This window comes from Protopterus annectens, chromosome 3.part0, assembly GCF_019279795.1.
Source record: "Protopterus annectens isolate FY-2018-M chromosome 3.part0, PAN1.0, whole genome shotgun sequence".
Classification (NCBI taxonomy): Eukaryota; Metazoa; Chordata; order Ceratodontiformes; family Protopteridae; genus Protopterus; species Protopterus annectens.
The window spans coordinates 38,315,872-38,338,711 of record NC_056731.1 but is presented as its reverse complement, the minus strand read 5'-3'; the positions used below and the strand labels follow the sequence as shown (position 1 = coordinate 38,338,711).

Genomic DNA, 22,840 nt, shown 5'->3' with positions numbered 1-22,840 from the left:
AATAATAAATAAATCTGTAAATAAACAAATAAAATAAACATGTGACTAAACAAACAATCAGTCTAGATGAGTAATAGTACTAACCTCACTAGCAAGTTCTGATGCCTTTTTGGCACGTTGAATTTCAGGAATGTCCACTCCAACCACCATTCCTTTCCCTTTAATTTCTTTCTCAAGGTCCTTCTTGTATTCTTTCTGCAAAATACATTTGGAATGAAAAGATTTAGAAGTTATCAAACATAGGATTTATCTGCACTAACTGTCATAATGTAGAACAATATTTTTGACACACACTTGCATTGCATGCCTCTGAGCAACTAATAGTTGATGCTCCAAGTGGATGAGCTTGTCAAAACTTCAACTCAGTTGAAAAATGAATATACATGCTTTTTGCAAGAAGCAAGACTTGCACATGCCCCATGTAGTGGGGGGGGGGGTTGTCTTTCATACTGCCCTTTCTTAAATATATCAAATTTGTGGTCTCAACTACTGAGAAAATAGAAATCACAAAAAGAGAGACACGTAATAAAAACACAGCCAACAGGGATAAAATGCAACTGTAAGTTGCAGCTGACCCACTTGTGATGGATAAGTCACAATTTTGTCCACACTGCACTTGAGTACTTGTAGGGATGTCTTCTGACACTCCAGTAGGTGCAGAGCTCTAAAATATTTTACCTTCAGTTGTGGTGGTTACCCTGGATTATCAGTTCCTGTCTAGGAAGGTGCAATGGATAGCAAAACATGTGATAGTGTCATCTTTGACTGTTTTAGAATGCCCTCTTTTTGTACTTTACTAAGAGACAAAAAGTGATGTTTCATTTCTGCACACTAGCATTATTAAATCCTTGTCTTGGATTCATCAAGATGTGCACAGCTTGGTAACATGGTGTGGCAACTCATACATAAACATCACATCTAAAATAAAGCAGTCAACACTTTCATGTAGGTAGCTGCATTCCAACCTACATATGTGAGCAGCACATTAAATACACAGCAGTCTCATCCCAGAAGTGAAACATCCACAGAAGTGCAAGGCACAATCCACAAAGTATCACCTTCTGCAATGATGTCCATATATACATAGGTGTGTGTGTGTGTGTGTGTGCATGCCCGCGTGCGCGCGCACGCACGTGTGTGTGTGTGTGTGTGTGTGTGTGCGCACGTGTGAATAGCTAGCAAATGGGTACATAGGATGGAAAGAAAAGGGAAAAATCTGCAGCAAGAGGACATACTGAAGGACACTATACAGAAGAAGCATCCAAGTTGTTGAAGACAGGACATCCATTTTGGAAGGGGATAATGCCCCACTACCTTTATACAGAGTGGAGGAAAAAGGAGAAAGGTAATAGTATATGATTGAAATGAAAGGGGTGGAGGGCAGTGTGCAGGGGCAGATAGCTTACAGCAAACAGGGACAGATGCACACTTTATACGGGGAAACATGGGATGGACAGTGATACACACAGGGCAAAGCAAAGGTGACGGGAAGGGATGGACAATGATCAAGGTATAAAGCTTAACACAAGAAGAAAAAGAGAAGAGTACCCTGTGCTGGTGATAGGATGAAGTATTTCCATCATTATGGCATCTGATTCCCTGGCCCAGATGGATACTTCTGTGATCTGTCCCCAGCTGATGGATCAGGAAAGCGAAACCTCCTCTGATGTAATTCACTTCAGGACTCTCCCCATTATGGCCACATGCCTACCCCTTGCTGTCTCCACTGCAGCTTCTACAGGTTGCTCAAACCATCTAGAGGCATGATATCAGGCCATCTGCTAGTGAACGATTGAGACCCTCTCTGATTAGACACCTCCAACTTCATCACCCTCCCAAGCAGAAGTGGACTGTGGTTAGGTCACCTGCTGAACATATCTATCATCTGGAAGTGTAGAGAGGGTACAAAGTCTAAAGTGAACCATAACTGAATCTATCCTACTAATGTAATGGATATCCGTAGCTCAGCTTAGAAAGTGTGATTAGAACTATCCCTGCCTGGACTCTGGTGTCTCTTCCCTCCCACAGTATATGACATCATGTATTATTCTACTCAAAATAAAAGAGTAAGGCCACATCAAGTAACTGTGACTGGTGTAAGATGAACTGATCACCTTTTTCAACCAACAGACCTACATCTATAGCCCATTAGTATGATTACAGGTAAAAGGGAGGTTGCAAACCTGAAAGACATGTGACTCTGGTAGACACAGACATAGAGACATACCATGGAGCAGACAGGTACTCTGAGATGGTTCTGCATGACCATTTGAGCAGATAAACAGGTCCTTGCATCACATCACAATAAATGAAGCTGAAATTTTATACTATCTGCCATCCATACCTGACACAGGAGCAATTGACATTCGTCCACATACATTTGCTTTGTACTTTGAGACAAAGACCTCTAGTAGCAAGAATAGTTCCACCCACAAAATATACTGACTGGCATTTACAATATCATTTGGTGCACAATAGCCAACACTCTGCATCCCATGCACAAAGGTAATAATATTGCTAGTCATCATAATAAAGCATGCACTGCTCCCTTGATCTGGTAATCCCAGTGTTTGTGGTCAGTATTACAGCCTGGTCTTACCAGGTTTCAGCCTTTCTGAATGATGCATCACAGGGGTCCATAAGCTGCACCTTGAAATGTCTATGAAAGGCACCAAGCAGGTTTTCTCCATTGGGCACTAGGACAGAAAGTCATCACTGTATGAATATTCTTAGAAAACTGTGGCATGTCCATGAGGATTAAAATGGTAACTTGTGACTCACACAATATTTTCTAACTCACTGGTAGCACTATGGGTGCATTCCTACAGGTCTTATGCATGAGCCTGTGCCCAAAGGGTATCAGATGCATACTTAAGCACCTAACTTTTCTTGTCACATACTTGGCAGTGAAATAGAGATTCAAGTGACATTTAGGGTACTTGGCCTCACCTATCTACCTGATATGCAAAGCGGCAGAGTTCTGGTGCTAGAGATTGTTTACTGTTTTATATGCTAACTCATAGATATAATATAGGTCAAGATGACAGAATCAGAACATTTTGCGCTTTCTGGATTTATAGGTAATAATGAGGAGGTACTCAGTAATCTGCATGCATGTGGTCAGCTGCCTTTGTCTACCTTTCGAGGGATACAAAACCTTACACAGGAATTTAGTTCCCATAAGGCTAAAAACAGGAGTTTCTAGCTACACAGATGTATCCCTACTGCTATAGTGCTGCATATCTGTGCCGCCTGTGTTTTCCTGGGCCCGCTAATGTTTCTACTGACTGTTGTCATGTATGCATACTTGTAGGTTCTAACAAAGAGGTTGAGGCCTGCATGGAGTGCATATGCACTAGCACATGCATCAGCATGTGGTAGATACACTTGACATACATGTTCCCATATCTGTCCCACCACCTTTAGTCTGCCATGCCTCCTGCTTCTCTCTCTGACTATAGTATAGCACACCTAGGTATCCACATGTTTGTAATGGTCACCCAAACAGTCCCAGTGGTTTTCAGTTTATAGATACTCTTGTGTTTAGAGGTGCCTGCATGTCTGGAATACAAGGTGGATGGCAGAGACTGGATAATTTCGACATTGCTCAAAATGATATCCTAACTCATGTAGTCAGGAATCATAGGTGGTGCCCAGCCTTCATAGCACTAGGTCTGGTAGATGGTGGTTCATAACATCAATGATGAGGTGAAGTAATCTCACACTGTAGCAAGGTCATAAGCAAGTCACTACCATAATACACCATGCCAAGGTAAAGGTGCATTACAAAGCAGCTGAGATGTCAGCCATGCAGGACAGCACTAGCTAGAAAATAGCAGGTTAAGGGGAGTTGGAGGTGTTTTGGTGTCTTTGCAGGGGGATAATGGCACTAGTATAATTCCTGAAGGAGTAGACAATGTTATCAGGATGGAGCCTGCCCCCAAGCACTTCAGTGGGTGATGTGCAAGGTTCTCAATACATGTGGTAGATTTCCTTACAGCAGTAAGCATATAAAGACAGCAAACTGACCACGTCATATATTCTAATGTTTTGTCATAGCAAACATCAGGCATTCTGCCAAGTCAAGATGGCAGCGGACTTAGGCTGAGATTGAATGGTACATTTTGCATATACACCCATATGTCATAGGCAGGGGTTTCCTTTGGCTCTGAGCACCACAATCCAACCCCACCCATGACTGCAAATGCTGTGATGTGCAGACTGTGCCTAATGTGTGTACCCTGCATTGCATAGCCTTACAAGTACAACTGATGACACTGAGCATCAAAGTTAGTGTGGACAGGTGGGTGACACTTGGAATAAATCAACAAATGTGTGTAAGCATCATCCAGTCACAGCATGCTGCTATTCAATCTAACATGGAGATTATTGCTGTGTTATGTGTCATTTGTGAGGATGTTACTCAGCACTACCATTAGCTCTGTGAGGACAGAGAGTCTGGTGACTCTACAATGATAGGTCTTATGAAGCTTATGGTGGCACACATCTCTTCCATGTCAACTTCCATGTGGAGAAATGCCAGTACCACCCTTATTGCCCTGATGGACAATGCTGTCCAAGGTCAGGGTAGGGTATGAGTCTAGAATGGCCATTCAGGGTAGCTATCATAGGGCACACACTCCTTAACTGCATCAGTAGTTATGCAATACCCTGCCACTATTTACCATGAGTGACAATGACATACAGTCTCCTTTGGCATGACAACATGCCAGTGGACTCCATAGGGATCATGATTCTGCAGCCCCACACAACCCTCCCATAGAAGGACCCAAGTCCTACTGCAACAAGCCAGTGGAGTGACATCTGGTTATAGTCATGCATTCACACCCTAACCTCATTCCAAGAAGAAATAATCCTTGACAAAGTGTACAAGACATCTCAACACCCCTGGCTCTTTCTACTAGCTTACCTATGGGTCTTAGCTGAACTGCTGGTCAAGCAGCTTAAACAGTAGAGTTTAATCTTACTGTGAGTTTCAACATGATGTATTGTATTGTGTAAGCTGGTGGTGCACTTTTTGGGTTTTGTCTTCTTTTCTTCTCTGAGGTTTAACCACAGAGTTGGTATATATAATTTCAGGGAGTGAGGCAAGCTTGATAACCATACTGGAAAACTGCAAAAAAGAAAAAGATTTTTTTTGTGTTTTTTTTTTCTTTTAGTTTTTTTTTTTGGCAAACCATTTCCAGTATTTAATTTTTGATAAATGATGAGCTGAAAAGAAGACTGTTGGTGGCTTTTAGAAATCCTTCTTCCTCTTACTTTTTCTGCCTTCCGTGTTTGTGTGGCTACCCATGTATCACCAAACTCCTCAGCACCTGTGCACATGATGACAACTGTGACCCACTCTACTCTTCACTTGTATATGAGGTATGTGGAGATGCTTCATATACAGTGTGGTCCAACCATGCGTTGGACAGCATAACCGGATATTAACTTTCCAAGCATCACATCACATTTACTCTGTGAAAACGGAAATGTCACTGTGAACTCATCATATTCCATAATTCTTCACTTTTGCAGCCATGTATTCTGATTGTCACTGTCTTGCAGTTGTTGCTCTTTTTCTGCCTCACTGTTATGATATTGCTGTGCCGTGTGTGTGTGTGTGTGTGTGTGTGTGTGTGTGTGTGTGTGTGTGTGTGTGTGTGTGTGTGTGCGCACGCATGTGTGTGTGTGTGTGTGTGTGTGTGTGTGTGTGTGTGTGTGTGTGTGTGTGTGTGTGTGTGTGTGTATGTGTTTGTGGAATGGGGCCTACTTGTTTCCTGAAGATCGTATTATGCATCATGTGCCATACGCTTGCTAGAAACATCCTACGTCAGGATCATACTGCAATAAACTCCAGATGTCCCAGAAGCATTGAAGCAGTAGAAGCAGGTTTTAAGCTAGTAGAACACACATGTTATAATATTATGGAGTTGTGCATGTGCTGTTTTCTACTGCAGTTCAGCAATACTGCATTAGCTGTGTATGCGCATTATTAGCAAAGGCTCTAGGAGGTATCCAGCATCATCTGCAACACAGTAGCGTGTGTGTGTGTGTGTGTGTGTGTGTGTGTGTGTGTGTGTGTGTGTGTGTGTGTCTGTGTCTGTGTGAGGGGTTACTACATTTACACACACTATATATATGGCATTTACATTTAATGTACCAGTAGTGTCTGCACTTACCAGTTGGATGTCAGCGTGCACAAACTGGCTATATAGCTAAGATATATACCATGCATGGGAATCATGGAAATTGCCTGTGTGCTGTGTTGGTACATTGGATATAATCCCATATGCATCACACACTACCTGGAAGTTCATGGAATAATAGACTTTGTTGTTCACAAACCTCTTTGTGCATCCTGCAGGATTTTTTATTGCCACATATGTGCAGTTAGGGACAACGAGTGATCAAGAAGACAACAATGTCACATAAACCACTTCTAATGGTGGCTCTTTCCTCAGAAACTAGATATTCTTATCTACATGTAGAAGCATAGCTTCAAGGAACGTGTTAGTATTCCAAAGATAGAGGTTTAAGGAATACTTAATGTTTCCCTTTTCATCACCAAAATGTCCCTAAAACTAAGATCACAAGAACCATTCATACTTTGGTCTCCACAGGGATGGGAAAAATATGCATTCCTATAGATTCTGCATGTGTTATAACACGTCAACCATGCTCTAATATCTTGATCTACACAAAATCGATTAATCTCTTGTCTAGTAAAGCCATGGAATGTTACTCACTGCCAGTGTTGTTTCCATTGTTGCCTGAAGCCTTGCCATGGCAAGCAGGGAATTTAGTAGCACTAATATTTATTAGATTTTGCTGTGTGATAGCTGCTTTGTTTTTGAGCATTGTTATTGTTTGCAGGTCAGATATTTTTGGCATGCTTTGCTTTTTAATAGCCTGATGCACACTGGTGTGAAATTTGTTCAACAAACAACAATTTGCTGTGTCTATTCTTACATTGTGGCTTTATTTCCCTATGACTTTCATTAGCATGTCCTTATGCTGTAATTTGCAGGTATTGTATGTGACACACTTCATATTGCTGGTTACTAGCCAAACATCGCATGATGAATTGGTTCTATCTTGTGCATGAACAAAAACAAAAACTCAAACAATAAAAGCCAAAGTGGATTATCAAAAATGAAACTGCCAAACCACATTTTTAAGCCTATCAAAACTTTAATAAATCTTCTTTTCATCCTCGAAGGACTTCATCAGAAAAAAAACAGAACCATCATAGTCAAAATTTAAATACAAATACTCCAACCATAGACCCTTCCCAATTTAAGAATTAAATAAATAATGATACAACTAAAATGCAATTAAAATATAAAATTAAAAATTGAGAGTACAGATTGTTATACTAAAACAATAAATACCAATTAAGTACATTCAAGTCTATGACTATTTGCACATAAAACTTATTTAACTAATATCATCAACCCTTAATCTCCTACCTTTTAAGAAACATTTAATATTAATAACTTTGTTTAAGCCATGGCTGTTTCTCATGCATCTGTGCACTAATACAGAAATTATCTACAAACCCATTATTTCAATATCATCTTAGCCTTACTGTCAATAATTTGGTCATTAGCTTGAAGGTTGTTCTGTCACCAGCACAGACTACAGTCATCCTTTGGTAACTGAAACACAGAAGCCAAATACAATATATGCAATGGAAATGCAGAAAGATACTGACAATGCCTCAGCACACTCAGACCCTTGAGTTTAATCACACTCATGTTCATTGAATCTTTGATTAATCAGACTACACATAGTTAACGAGGTTAGCAGTGAGCGCTGCTCTAGGCAGTGTAATTTGTAAGTGTTTATTAATCAGTGTCTGTGTGGTCTTTGCTAGCATGCATTGGTTAGCTGGGTAGAAATGAGTGAGCAGGAAGTTTCATCAGAGCAATGTTACAGGCAGATAGAGAAAACAATTATTCTGAGTCATGATGTTTGTCCTTTTTCTGTGGATGCACAGCTGGGCAGTGAGAGATAAGGGGTTGCTGGCAGTGTCATCTTAAGGGCAAGAAAGTTAGGTTAAACATACATTTACAGAGGAAATAAACACACGTGAAGGCAAGCAATCTGGTTAAAAATGGAAGAGGGGAACAACCCTCGCTTCCTCCTTTATTATAAAGCACATGGTCACATGACCTCTCTTAACCTCTCTATACCAATGATGTCAGTGTAAGAGCACACATACGATCATTCACTCTCTTTTATTATTATCAGCCAATACCTCCACTTGCTCTTACGCTGTGTACAAATACATTTTAAGAACATATTTTGGATAACTCTTCCTTCACATTCCAAATACGTAAAACATAAACCTTTCAATTTTCGATTTCATAGCAGGTTTAGTAAAGATATCTGCAACTACGTCCATTGTCGGGCAATATTCAAGGCTTATTTTGTCATCATTAAGTGTTGATTTAACAAAATAATACTTAATGTCAACATGTTTACATCTCTGTCGGCTTACTGGATTCTTCGACAAAGCAATTGCTCCTTGATTGTCCTCAAATATTGTTTCTGGCACACACTTGCACTTTCCATCCATTCCACTCAACAACTGCACAAGGCACAAACTCTCCTGTGTTGTTGCTGCCAATGCCATGTACTCTGCCTCACATGTAGATAAAGCCACCGTTTGTTGTTTCTTTGATTTCCATGAAATAATAGGCTCGTCTCAACTGAGGCTAAAGCAATAACCTGTTGTACTACGCCTATCGTTTTGATCTGTTGCCCAATCTGCATTACTGTATGCTACAAGCTGAAGTGTCTCTTCACTTTTCTTGTAACACAGCTCTCTGTCCAATGTACCTTTTAAGTACCTTAACACATGTTTGGCTAGTGTTAAACGAGATTCACTCAGTTGTGACAAATATTGTGAATGTTTACTTACAATCCAGCTAAGATCAGGTCTCGTGCTTTTCATAACATATATCAAACTATCCACAAGTTCACAATTCTTGGATCGGTAGATTCACTGTCACATTCAAAGTTTGGTTTTTGTTAAGAAGGGGTACTTCTTACTTTACAATTAGACATACCAAATTTCTCAAGAATTTTTGTGATGCATCTCTTTTGGTTCATCTTTACTTCACCACTATTCTGGGTAAAGTCAGTGTCTAGAAAATGTATTAGCTTTCCCAAATCTTTCATTTTAAATTTAGCTTTGAGCATTTATTTTACATCGTTCAGTGATTCATTATCACTAACTGCTATAATGAGATCATCAACTAATATAATTAGGACTGTTTTCTCATTTTCAGCCCGTCTAGTGTATACACAGTGGTCTGCGGGGTTTTAGATAAAACTATTTTCACAAAGATAATGGTGCAACATTTTGTTCCAGTTACGCCCTGATTGTTCCAATCCGTACAATGACTTATTCAGTTTACAAACCAATTTTTCATCATTACTTGATTTCTTTTCAAAACCTTCAGGTTGCTCCATATACACCTCACAGTCAATAGGAGCATGTAAATAGGCTGTTTGTACATCCATCTGGTGCAATTCTAAATCGTACTGAGCTGCCATCTGCATTAGGCTTCATACAGATATCATACTTGCAGTTGGTGCAAATGTTTCATTATAGTCTATACCAGCAACTTGACTGTAGCCTTTAGCTACATATCTAGCTTTATAAGTCTCAGTATTGTCTGCACTGTCTTTTACAGTGAAAACCCATCTACCTCCCACCACATTTTTATCTTCCGGTAGTGTGGTGAGTGTAAATGTGTTGTTTTCCTTTAAAGACTAAAGTTCCTCCTTCATAGCTTTGACCCACTTCTCCGAGTTAGATGAAGTCATAGCCTCCTTAAAGCTCTGCGGTGTGTTGCATATTAGTCTGTAACAATAGTCAACATTAACTGCCTCATAATCGTCATTTTCAACTTTACACTCGTTCAAGTATGCAGGTGGTTTTCTCTCTCTTTTAGAGTACTGCGTATCCTGCCTTTCCTCTTCTTGTCTTATTTTTGTGTCTCCATCATTTATTATAGATTCAGTGATTCACTTGTATTTCTTTTGTGATTTGACTGTCAGCTTTTGATTCTGACTTAACACGCACACTTCTTCTGGTATTAAAATATTCATTCATCACTTCTGAGTCTGTCTGAATCTGGCATTCAGCTACATTCTCAGTAATGAACTTGACTAACCTGTGTTTAAGGACCCTTCCTGTGTCTGGATAATAGACCAGGTATGATGGGCTGTTTTTATCATATCTGACAAAAATCCCCTTATCACATCTTGGGTCTAACTTCTTTTTATCTTGTCTGTATGTATAGCACACTGATCCAAATTCTCTCATCCTTGAAAGAGCAGGTTTCTTTCCTGTTAGCATGAAGAATGGGGTCTGCCCCACAAGCCTGTTATAACATCTGTTGCAAATAAAAGCAGCAGTCATTACTGCATATGTCTACAACTCTTTAGACAGGTCACTCTCTATCAACATACACCTTGCCATTTCGAACAGTTTTCTTCAGTTTCTCTGCTGTCCCATTCTGATGGGGTGAGTAAGGTGCTGATGTTTTGTGTCTTATAACATTTTTGCTCAGTAGTGACTGAAAGTCTTTTGACATGAACTCAGTGCCATTATCTGAGCTGATGCACTTTACCCTCCCGTCAGGGTCTGAATCTGCAATAAAATTTTCATTCGCCTTGACTGTGTCACTCTTGGCTTTCAGAAAGTAGACAAATATTACACCTAAGTAGTCATCAGTAAATGCTAAAGTATACTTATATCCATCTTTTGCTGCTGGCTCAATTGGGCCTGCCAAATCAGTATGGACTAGTTCAAACACAGTTTTTGCTCTTGCATCTGGTTCTCTTTTTCTGCTCTGGACAAATTTCCCTTGCATACAGGTTTCACAATCTAGGTTAGGTCTCTCAACTTTACCTTTAATTTTCATACCTTTTACCAGCTTTTCTAATTCTGACACATCTTCAAAATTACATTGACCAAGCATTTTATGCCATGCTTGAATGTCATAACAGCTTTGAGATGCATCATAATGTATCTCACCTCTGTTTTCTTCATCATATGTGTCTAAGTAATAGAGTCTGTCATACTCAATTATGTCAAACCTGGTGCCATTTTTACAGATGAGTTGGTCCTTTCCTTGTTTAAAGTTGATCGAGGCCCCCTTGGATGTTGCTACCTTAACAGAAAAAAATGCTTTGTGGATACGTCGGGATATACAACGCCCGAGTCATCATCACCTTTACTTTGCGCCCCTTTGTGTTTAGCAGCCATACCTCCACATTGCCTCTCTTCTGTGCGACCCCACAGGTTCTAGTCCCATCAGCTAATTCCACAATGTGTACCTTCAGTTGGAAAATTGCATCAAAGTGTTTAAACTTTTTCAGGTCGTTAATTATGTGTGATGTGGTGCCAGTGTCCACCATTAATCCCTTCTGTTTTAATTCACGAATCTGATGCTCATTTATTCTGAAGACAAATGTGTTATCATCCACGTCAGTTGCTTGTTTCACATTATCTTTCTTCTTTCATCTACAGTTACTGTCCCTGTGGCTGGAGTTTTTGCACAAACTGTACCACTGTCTCTGTCCTTTATATTCTCTCCTGCATTCTTGTGCCTTGTGTCCCTTTTGGCCACAGCTATAGCATATAATCTCTGCTTTTACTCTTTCCCCAAGGCCACTCGCTTTCATCACATTATCATTACTTATGTTGGCATTACATTTCTCGGTATGTTCATAGCTTCTCAACCTTGTTTTGAACTCACCAAAGCTTAACTTATCATCATCTTGCGTGATGTGGACTGCAAATGGTTTAAAAGTTTCAGGCAATCCTTTCAGAATCATTGCAATTAGTAATCCATCACCGAGCTTCTCCCCAGTATTTCTAAGTGCTGTAATGGCCATTTCAGCCTTAATAATACAGTCTGTGACACTTTCACTGGCGGCCTTCTGGAGGCTTGTTAATTCGGTGTATAGGCTAATTACATGTGACTTCCCTTTCCCGGCATAATGGTCTCTCAGGATCTGAAGCGCTTCTCTACCATCGTCTGCAGCTTCTCTCAAGATGAGGGACAAACTTTTGTCATCTAAGAACTGTATTAGTTCTGCATAGGCCTCCTCATTTTTCTCAGCGTCATCTTCCTCCTCATTCTCGTCATCCTCTGCGGCCTGTTTCACATTTCGCAAAATGCCGCCTTTCAGCCCTAGCAAGTGCAGGTGTTCCAGAAACTTTGTCTCCCACAACACGTAATTCTTTTCATCTCTGTCAAAATATAGTCTATGCCATCAGCTTCCTACTTCCCTCCTGGGCCCATAACCTGTTGACGGTGTCATCTTAAGGACAAGAAAGTCAGGTTAAACATACATTTACAGAGGAAATAAACACACATGAAGGCAATCAATCTGGTTAAAAATGGAAGAGGGGAACAACCCTTGCTTCCTCCTTTATTATAAAGCACATGGTCAGATGACCTCTCTTGACCCCTCCACACCAACGACATCAGTGTAAGAGCACACATACGATCATTCACTCTCTTTTATTATTATCAGCTAACAGGGGTTTTGCTTTGTTGCAAAATTGTTCTCTTTCAATGATATAAGCATTATAAATACAGTAGTTTCATTACTGGTGGACTTGATGATTTTGTTTTGTTGTCTCATCTTAAAGCCACTCCTGGTTAAGCATTAATTATAACGTCCTGTACAGCTTAATGGATCTGAACCAAATAATGGTAGAAGTAAATCTTTCAGTAATGCAGCATAATATGTTCCAGTCCCAAGTAGTCATAAATAGTTCAGTCTACCATGTGACTACAAACCTACAAACAGGCCACATCTGATCTTGTACAGTATGTCTATAGACACACACACACACACACACACACACACATATATATATATATATATATATATATATATATATATATATAAACATACATATATATGTTTGTGTGTCAGGTTATGCTGGGTATAATTAATCTATAATTAATAACTTTATTTATTTGTACCAGAAATGCAGTGGGAATCATAGAAAGGTTTTCAACAGTACAATCCTGCTAACATAGGATGAGTTGGATTGCTATGAATTAATGCAATTTGCAGTCAAACACAATGTGCTTGGTACCAAATTTCATTACTGCCTTATTTACATGGATATGAATTATTATCCATCTGAGTACTGCAAACAACTGCCCAGCAGAGCATGTTACCATTCTTTACAAATAAACAGAAGCTCGTACAGGTAGGGATACCCCTGCCCTCAGAAACACACCCAGACATACACACAAACACACATACACAGATACATACACATGGACATGCAGATACACATATATGCACACACAGAGGAACACACACCCATTTTCAATTCACAGACAGACACTCACATATACAAACAGACACATCATAAACAGAAGTACTTACCCAAGTGAGTGATAATAGAGGCTGCCTGCACACATCTGAAGACAGACACAATTATAAACATTTACAGCAGCACTCAGACACATAGGTGGGTCTACACACACACACACACACACACACACACACACACACACACACACACACACACACACACACACACACACACACACACACACACACACACACACACACACACACACACACACACACACACAGACACAAACACACACACACTGCACTGCACTGTACTACTCATGTGGATCAGTAATCTATGCAGGGCAAATGGGATAAACTGTCCTGCCCAGATTGTCCTATAGATAGCTATAGGTGCAATTTAGTAGCCAATAGCCGAATAGCAACTTCACTGCTCTGCTGAGCACTCGTAGTGCAAACATCTATGAATCACCAATTGTAGAAGTTAAAAGTCAGAGAACTGCTGTGTGAAATAGACAGTTTTAATTTAGGATACAACAAAACATTATATTTGCATGCAGTTCTGTGATACTAAGCAATGAGCAGACTGTTCACTTGCGACTCATTAATCTGCATTTTGGCAGTGTTTGTTTGAATAGCAGAGTACTACATAAAACCACTTATGTGGTCTTGCTCAGTAAGAAAGATGTACAAATATCACCTTTTAACTTTATTTAAGTGTCGATACTTCAGTATAACTGCTCCGATGCCTACAAACTGTATATGATGTCTATTTAAATATTTGGAGCTTTCCCCCATGCCCCTTCTATAAATGACCATTTTCAAACAGGCTAATTTGGTTACGTAGTGTACACAAATAAACAAAAAACAGAAAAAGGCAGACTACGTGAAAGTTAACACTTACCTCACTAACAAGTTCTGATGCCTTCTTGGCACGTTGAATTTCAGGGATGTCCACTCCAACCAGCATTCCTTTTCCTTTAATCTCAGTCTCAAGGTCCTTCTTATATTCTTTCTGTCAAATATATTTTGAATTTGAAGATTAAGATCCTAGCAACTGAATATTACTATATGCACCATTGAAAAGCAATCTGTTAACTATTTTATCACAAAGTTAATGCATTACAAGCCATGAAGGAACCAGCTACATATGCTCCATTTACATTTAAACCCTAAAAATGAAACTTCACTCACTCATCTACAAATACACATTTTAATCCGAAAAGGCATTATGTGTACATAAGCAAAATTATGTAAATGATGTTTAATAAAATTAGAAGTAAGACATTAAAATAAAACAAAACAAAAAAGTCCTACAAAACCAGCTAAATGGAAATATATTTAGTTTTACCAGCAAAGGAATCCTAGATGTAAACATTTTAACTAAATAAGAGCAGAGAGGTAGGAAATAATGCAAGTATTTATAAACAAATTTAATCATATTATCATTATCATCTTCATCATCATCAACCTCCTTTTTTCCATTTTTCTACATGGGGTTGGGGTGTTGTGTCAATTGTCACCATCTCTCTCTATTCAAAGGCACTCTCCCGCCTTCTTTGACAATCATGCCTGACTGTCGCAGGTCTTCTCTCACACAATCCATCCACCTATTTGCTGGACTCCTTTATTTTCTTTTGACTTCTTCCTGCCTGTCCCAAATTTTCTTCACCAGACTGTCTTCTACTTTTCTACACAAGTGCCCAAGCACCATAATCTGTTCTCTTTGACCTTTTCTGCAATTGCACTACTTTTGATTCTACTCTTATGTCCTCATTTCTTCATCTGTCCTGCAGTGTGTGTCCTACCACCCATCTCAGGCTCTTCATTTCCATCCTGGTCACACCACTGTTTTGTACACCTTACTTTTAAGCTTCTTTGGTATTCTTCTGTCAAATACCACTGTCATATACACCTGCCAGTTGGCTGCAGCCCCTCTGATTCTAGCTTAGACCTTCTCATTCAGACTTTCCTTCTCCTCAACCACCCTTCTCAGAAACTGGAAGCTGTTAACTTGTTCCACTATTTGCCTTCTATTTCAATTTTCAACATCTTCTGATTTCTTCCATATCCTGCCACTACCAATGTCTTATCTGTACTCAGTTTTATACCATGTGCCTTCAGTTTTGCATTCAATCCCCCTATCCTTTGTTGACGTTCTTGCTCAGAGTCTGCATGTAATGCTACATTGTCTGCATACATCAACTTTGTTGATCTCTCCCCTCTAACCTGTTTGCTAATGTAGTCTATCACCAGTATGAACAGCAGTGGGCTCAGAGCTGAAACCTGATGTACACCCACTCACCCTAGAACCCCTCTGTGAGTGCAAACACTGTCTGTACGTGAATCATTTGGTCCTTGTGCATAGTCTACAATACGTCTACCATTGTTTCTGGAACTTCAAACACCACAGGACTGCCCAAATCAGCTTCCTTGAGGCCTTGTCATATGCTTGCTCCAAATCTAGGAATGTCCAGTTGGACTCTTTCCTCATCTCTATCTTCTTAGGTTCATAGGTTCATAGGGAGGTACTAGGCTATTGGCCCAGGGCCTATATAAGCCTAGCCAAAAAGGTACCCTGGCTTTCGCCACCCAAGAAAATTATTTTCTTGTGTCCCTGTTGAGCAGAGCCAAAGAATTGATCTCCGGGGTGAATTTTCTATTTCCCATCCAATCATCAAGATATTTCTTGAAGAGTGCTAAAGAGAAGCTCTGTTTGACATGGATAGGTAGTCTGTTCTAGTGTATGGGAAGTCTCTGGGACAGGAACTCCTCAAATATCTGTCTCACTGCAAACATTGGGTAAGTTGTGCTGCATCCTGATCTGAATCCGAACTGCTCATCTCCCATCTTACATTCTACTGCTCTGCACATTCATTATCAATCACCGTCTGCAGAACTTTCATGCAATGTGACAGGAGTTAGATGCCTTTGTAAAGTTGTGGATGTCTCCTTTGTTCTTGTAGACTGGCATGAGTATGCTTATTCTCCAGTCATCTGGGATACACCTTTCTCTCCACATTTCTATGAGTACCCTTAGGAGCAATTCCTCCCCTATCTCACTCAGCATCTTTATCATATCTGGTATGACTTCATCTGAGCCTACTGCTTTCCCTGACTTCATTTTCTTTAGTGTTGTTTTTACTTCTTCTACAGTTGGTTCCTCCTCTTTTTTTCATTGCAGGCTGTGTCTGGGGCAGTACAGTCTTTTTGTTTTTTTTTCACTCAGAAGCTACTGGAAGTAATTCATCCATCTATCTTTGATAGCCTGTACACTTGTAAGGAGGCTGTTGCTGGCATACCTTATGAATTGTGTCTGACCATCTTCATTATCTTTCTGTCTTTGACTTGCAACTTGTTATAGTTTCTGTATGCCATCTATTGAGTAACTTTCCAGAAGCTGGTAGAGTGCCTCCAATGCCCTGTTCTTTGTTATTGCAACTCCTTTCTTTGCCTTTTTGTTAGCCAACATTCCTTCCTAGTCTGGTCAGTCTTTTCTATCTCCCACTTCTTCCTGCATTGCTTCTTTCTTTTGATGACTTCCTGGACTTCTGCATTCCACCCCCAGCTATCCTTATGTACCTTATGTCCATACCTGGCTTGACCGCATATTTGTTCTGTAGTCCTCACACATAGGCTGTTTTGAGGCACTGCCATTCTTCTTCAACTCCTCCTATTTTTTCTTGTTCTTGAGGTGCTAGAGCTCTGAGTAATGTCTTGAAATGTTGTGCTGTCTCTCCTGTCAACTTCCAGGTCTTCAGCCTGGTCTCTATTAAACTTAGTGTCTTCTCTGACCACTGCTTGCAGCTTATTGTGGCAACTAGCGGTTTATGCTGTTGGCCAACTGTTTCCTTGGGAATGACTTTGTAGTCACTGATTCTTCCCCAGTGCCCTTTCCTTACTAGGTGGCAGTTTACCTGAGTTTCATGTTGGCCACTCTTGCATGTGGGCATGTGACAGGCTCACTTTCTGAACCATGTGTTGACTATTATCAAGCCATTTGCCAGACAGAAGTCCAAAATGGCCTCTCCTTCTTTATTCCTGTTGCCCCACCCATGGGGTCCCAGGCAGTCCTCATATCCTGTTCTGTCTGTCCTGATATGTGCATTCATGTCACCCATTATCAGCAATGTAAATCTAACACTTTTTTCCAGAATTTTAACAAGGTGTCTGGAACACTTTTAGCTTTATAACTGGGGAGAAGCACATGAGTTTTGTTAAGGGAAAGTTTGGCTGATCATGGGAGAACATAACTGATTTATAAGCTGGTCTAATGTAACAAGAACAAGGACTGCTGATGTAGTATTAATGGACATACAGGAACTTTTGATAGTGTTAGATAAAAAGTTTTGATCCTTGTTTTACAACAATTAGTGGGAGATGGAAAAAGCTGAATGGAGTGAGGAGGTTATGGAAAAGGATTTCAGTGAATGTTGAGATGACAGAAAAAAAGTAACTTTGCTCTCAAGCACTAAACGTATCTCTGAGCTTATTTTTGATTGGTAGTGATAGGTTAATACAGAAGATTACAGTGATGATGAGACAGGGAGATAAACTGAAGAGATAGTATGCATCATTCTGCTGATGATTACATGATTGTTGTGCTGATGATTACACAATTGTTCTGCTGCTGATTACATGATTGTTGCACTGATGATTACATGATTGTCATGTTGATGATTACGATTGTTGCACTGATGATTACATTATTCTAATGCTGATAATTACATGATTGCTGCACTGATTACATGATTGTTATGCTGATTACATGATTGTTCCACTGAAGATTACATGATTGTGTCAATGATTACATGATTGTTGCACTGATGATTACATGATTGTTATATGGATGATTACATGATTGTTGCACTGATGATTACATGATTGTTATGCTGATTACATGATTGCTACACTGGTGATTACATGATTGTGTTAATAATTACATGATTGTTGCACTGATGATTATATGATTGTTATGCTGATTATTGCATGATTTTTAGAAGATGTGTGGGTATGCAGCTACCAGTTATTCTGGAAATCTTTAGTAATTTTTTGGAGGAATCATGTCTGAGGTATCTCCCAAGTAAATTAATAGTTACTAAGGTTGGGAGAATAGGAAAGCAGCTTGGTTACCCTGTTCAGCGAGGGTGGGGAGAATATATTTAAGTCTTAATGTATACGGAATGGTGGAGAATATAAGATATATGTGTTGGCGAAAAGTGAAATAAAAAGTTCATGAGTGGTCAGTTTGTTGGTCAAGTAGGGTATTTACAAGGGCTAAAATGTTAAGAACCATGATTCTTCTAGATATAATATAGCTAAGTAGGCAGATTAATGGTAACTAAACGGAGAAAGTATTAGGAGATGTGTAGAATGTATGTGATAAGTTTATTTGGATGGGAAAAGGAAGAAGAATAACAAAGGCACAATAAGAAGAACAGGCTACCAGATTGTGTTATGTATATTACTACTATCAGCATTGGCCAGAGAATCAGGTGATATGAAAATAGTAACCTAAGGTCATTTAAGTGGGAATCAGAAGGAATAAGTGAACACATAGGAATCATTAGGATGGTGAAACAAAAGAGTTATGCAAAGTGCATACACTGGATGGAATAGTTTTTCAGGAATGTCTGTTGATCGATGACAATGATTATAAAGGGGCTTTCAAAAAGTAGATTTGACAATGGCATAAGCTGATAATAGAAAAAGTGAAAATGAGTTAAGATGGAAAAAGGTGTCCATTTTGTGGGAGTTTAAAGAGCTTGAACATATCATAAAAGTATATGGGGTAGGCAAAAGGGTTTAGCTTTTTATGGAGTGTTGAACAAAATAAAGGAAGAAACAAGAGAAGGTGTTGGAAAAGCTTAGGCAAGTGGATGAAGGGAAACAAAATAAGGATGACTTATGAAAAGGATGCAGAAAGAACAAATTATGGTGAATTACAGGTCCTTGGCAGAGTCCAAAGAGGATTAGGCAATGGAAAATGGAATGTTAGGTGGGGAGATGAAAAAATGGAGAAAGGATGTTATGTGGGAAGATATAAGATTGGAAAGGGATAAAAATTTGTAGCCCAGATTTACATTACATATTTTTGCATAGGTGGAGGTAAGACTGCGCAAGGAAGAATTTAGGTCAGATGACAAATGCTGTAGTCATAGAGAGGGAGGAGTGGACCAGCTGCATATGTGGTAGACTTTGGTAGAGAAAGTCTAAAGGAATTGTATAGAGACTCAAATGGTATGATGCAGTCTGTTAGAAATACAGAGGAAAGTATATGGAAAGACAGGAGGAAATGATGGGCCTTCTGTTTATGTGATGGGGTACAATATGGAGGAGAAGGAAGAGCTGGTTGTTAATGGGAGGGACAGGGATAAAAAAGACGTAGCACAGAGGTGGAAGGATGGAGGAAGACAGTGCTAGAATAGAATGCAATGTCATCTTAAGTAATGAAGGTGAGCTTAGGTTCAAATAAAGTGCACAAGTTTGAAATCATGGTAAAGAGTTGGAAATGCTAACCAGGGACAGAACAGTTGAATGCACTGGGCCAGGAAAGAGTCTGTAAAAGCATAATGGGAAAGCATATATATATTTAAAAGGTCCTGGTGTAAACAGGCATGGAGGAAGGTTAGAGTTGTCTGAAAATGTTACAACTGAAGGTTTTTCCTTGTCATCTGTCAACTGTAAATACTAAACAAATATTGCAAAGGAAGTGCTGGGGATACAGAAATGTGGCAGACTGTTGCAAATAAATGTTTTGTGCTTTATATGGTATAAAGAGAAAAATAGCTAATGGCTAACATATTATTTAGTAAGATTTACAAGACAGCAGGAAAACAGTTGCTGCATATTGCAATTGTTTTAATAAATAAAATATTCATCTGCATACGTAAAACACTGTGCCTATAATTATACATAATATATTTATATATGTTGTTACAAAATTCTTATTTTATCAAGCCAGCATTGAGCTGTAACATTATTATCCCTGAAGTTACCTAATTAGGTAGGTCTGGAACTGGTTGTAACTGTGCAGCCTTTTCATTGCTGGTACTGGTAGTGACTCCAGGGTGTTAGTACCTAAAACCGAGAATACACCCTTTGCACAGGTAAGGAAGGTAAGCTGAGGCAATGACATACTGTATGCTGAAATACAGCTGGAGTTTCAGTCCTTATTAAGGGAAAGATTAAAAGGAATATGGCATAAGACAGCATGTTTACTACAAAATTTAAAAATAATGAAACCAGAGATACTGAAATTAAGAGTTAGAACATCAGTGTTGAAGGCATAATGGGTGATGGTATAAGCAAGTAGTTACTTCTATGATTACAAGTTTTATAATGTGTAGAAATCACATTCTCCTGAGATATCTGATAGATGATTGCTAGCATGTATGAAGTTGTTATTTAGTGGCAGTGGCATCTTCTGTGACACCTAGTTAGAGAACTGCATTGAAATATACTCAACACCTTTGTCACATTGGAGTAAGATACCCTCAAAGGGAGATGCTAACCTTACTGAGACTGCATTTAACACCATAACACATCCAGAGAAGGACAAATAATTTGGTTTGTGGGAATCCTTCTAAGACTTAAGGAAAGCACTTCAGAAAAAGAGACTAGAAGTCTGGGTGTAATTTTGGAGATTAGATCAAACTGGAGTTAGGCATGACACATTTTCTAGAGACAAAACTATTCAGGGTAGTCACCTGAATAGGATTTTAGAGATGGAAAGTTTCTATGTAAAATAGCCATGTGTTATATTGGACAATACTGCTTGTTTAACTATTCTAGTTTAACTTTAATGGTTGAGATGCTGGAGACACTCCTGGATAAGCACTCTTGGGGGTGGAATGAATAGGTGTTAACAAGGTTACCATAACAGCATAAGAGACAACTTGCATATCTGCATGTAAAGCTTTAGAGACCAGTTCCAGAGAGGGTTGTCAGTCCTGAGCAGCTTTTTGGATGCACTGAAATCCACTTAGAAAGCAATAATGATGTTCCAAATCGTTTTTGGGGTACCAAGTTGCATGGAAAGTTAAAGAAGCAGAACTTCACAGATAGCTGTCAGAAAGTGGTGGATAATGAGTTTCTCTTTCTGAAATTGGAAGATCTGAAGATCTCTATTACTGTAAGTCTATAGCAGTAGGCAGGGGACTGATCTTCATAACAGAACTTTGTGGGTAAATGAGGAAGTTTCAGGTTAACAGCTGACATAAAGACTGAAGCAGGAAAGAAGACAACATTGACTCAGGAACTCAATGAGGCAGTGATATGATGTATGACAAATAAGGGCAGCTTCACAATGGAATGGATTTCCCCAACAGCACTGATATGTCAAAGAAAAGGTACAGAGAGAGGGCATATTGAGGGGGAGAATAATGTTTCTCTGGTAGAACGTAATGTTAAGTGAGAACTCAGGCAGTGAGATAACACTTGAAGAGATATTGCACATACTATAATGCATGAATGAATGGATATGCAGAGGATAAGAGGCACAGCTGGCAAGCATTCTGAAAACAATAGCCAGTGCTGTGAGATAATGGCAACCCCTGCACGAATTTCACACCAGATGAGACTGGGAATTTACCTGACATGAAACAATAAAATGTTTTTCTGTGCTTTATCAGACTCCTGATAAGCTTGCAGCAGCTATGAAAATGCCATGTTTATGAAACTTCTTTGATAAGCATTTTCCATTGGAAAACTGTACTGCCATCCTAAAAAATTCTCACAATTTAAGTAGTAAGCATGAGTGGGATAAAAAAAAAAAACAGAAACTGTGACGTTTTGAGAGTTGCAGTGTACAGAATCATAGAGAAAGAATCAAGATCAGAGATCAAGACAGTGACAGAGATAAAACAACTGAAAATGAGATCTTTAGAAAAGGGTAGGAGCAAACTACATAGGAAAAAAATGGGAACTGTCGGCACAATACATACAGGCAAGGAATTAGGTTTAAAAGAAGGCAGGACTTAAATGAGCTATGTAATGTTTGATTGAAAATGACTGGGTAGATTATAAGTGATGTATAATGTTTGCAGCTGGGAGTGTGTCAGTATGGTTTGTGATGTAAAATGCTTACTAGGATTATGTCAGTGTAGTTTGTTTTCATTTATATAAATGTATGATAGTTTATGTCATAAGTGATGGTTTAATAAAGATGTTTGTGGTTTAAAAAAAGGGGAAGGAATTGAATAATTTATGTAATATTGCTTAGGTTATATGATATACAGCAATATATGTGAAGTATAATGTTTGTAAACATGAACTTGTTAATACAGTTTGATTGCTTTTATATAAATATACATTTATATACATAATTTAATAAAATATATATTTTATATAAATATATAAATTTGCCTGTGTCACCAGTAATAATTCAATAAAGGTGTTAAAAAAAAATGGAAGAAAATCATGCATGAAACCATCAGTCACAAAAAGTAATCACCCCTGACAGACAGAT

The 22,840-nt window shown here is 39.0% G+C and overlaps 1 protein-coding gene across 3 annotated transcripts in view; it reads right to left on the bottom strand.

Annotated features, from left to right (window-relative positions):
* Positions 1 to 22,840, bottom strand: part of LOC122796246 (nebulette-like) — a 1,283,698-nt gene that overhangs the window by 500,949 nt on the left and 759,909 nt on the right. For all 3 annotated transcript variants that reach the window (XM_044064567.1, XM_044064568.1, XM_044064569.1), the window contains 2 exons: positions 14,276 to 14,386; positions 85 to 195 (listed from right to left, as the gene is read on the bottom strand). In XM_044064567.1, coding sequence (XP_043920502.1) covers positions 85 to 195; positions 14,276 to 14,386 — 222 coding nt within the window. The remainder of the gene's footprint in view (positions 1 to 84; positions 196 to 14,275; positions 14,387 to 22,840) is intronic.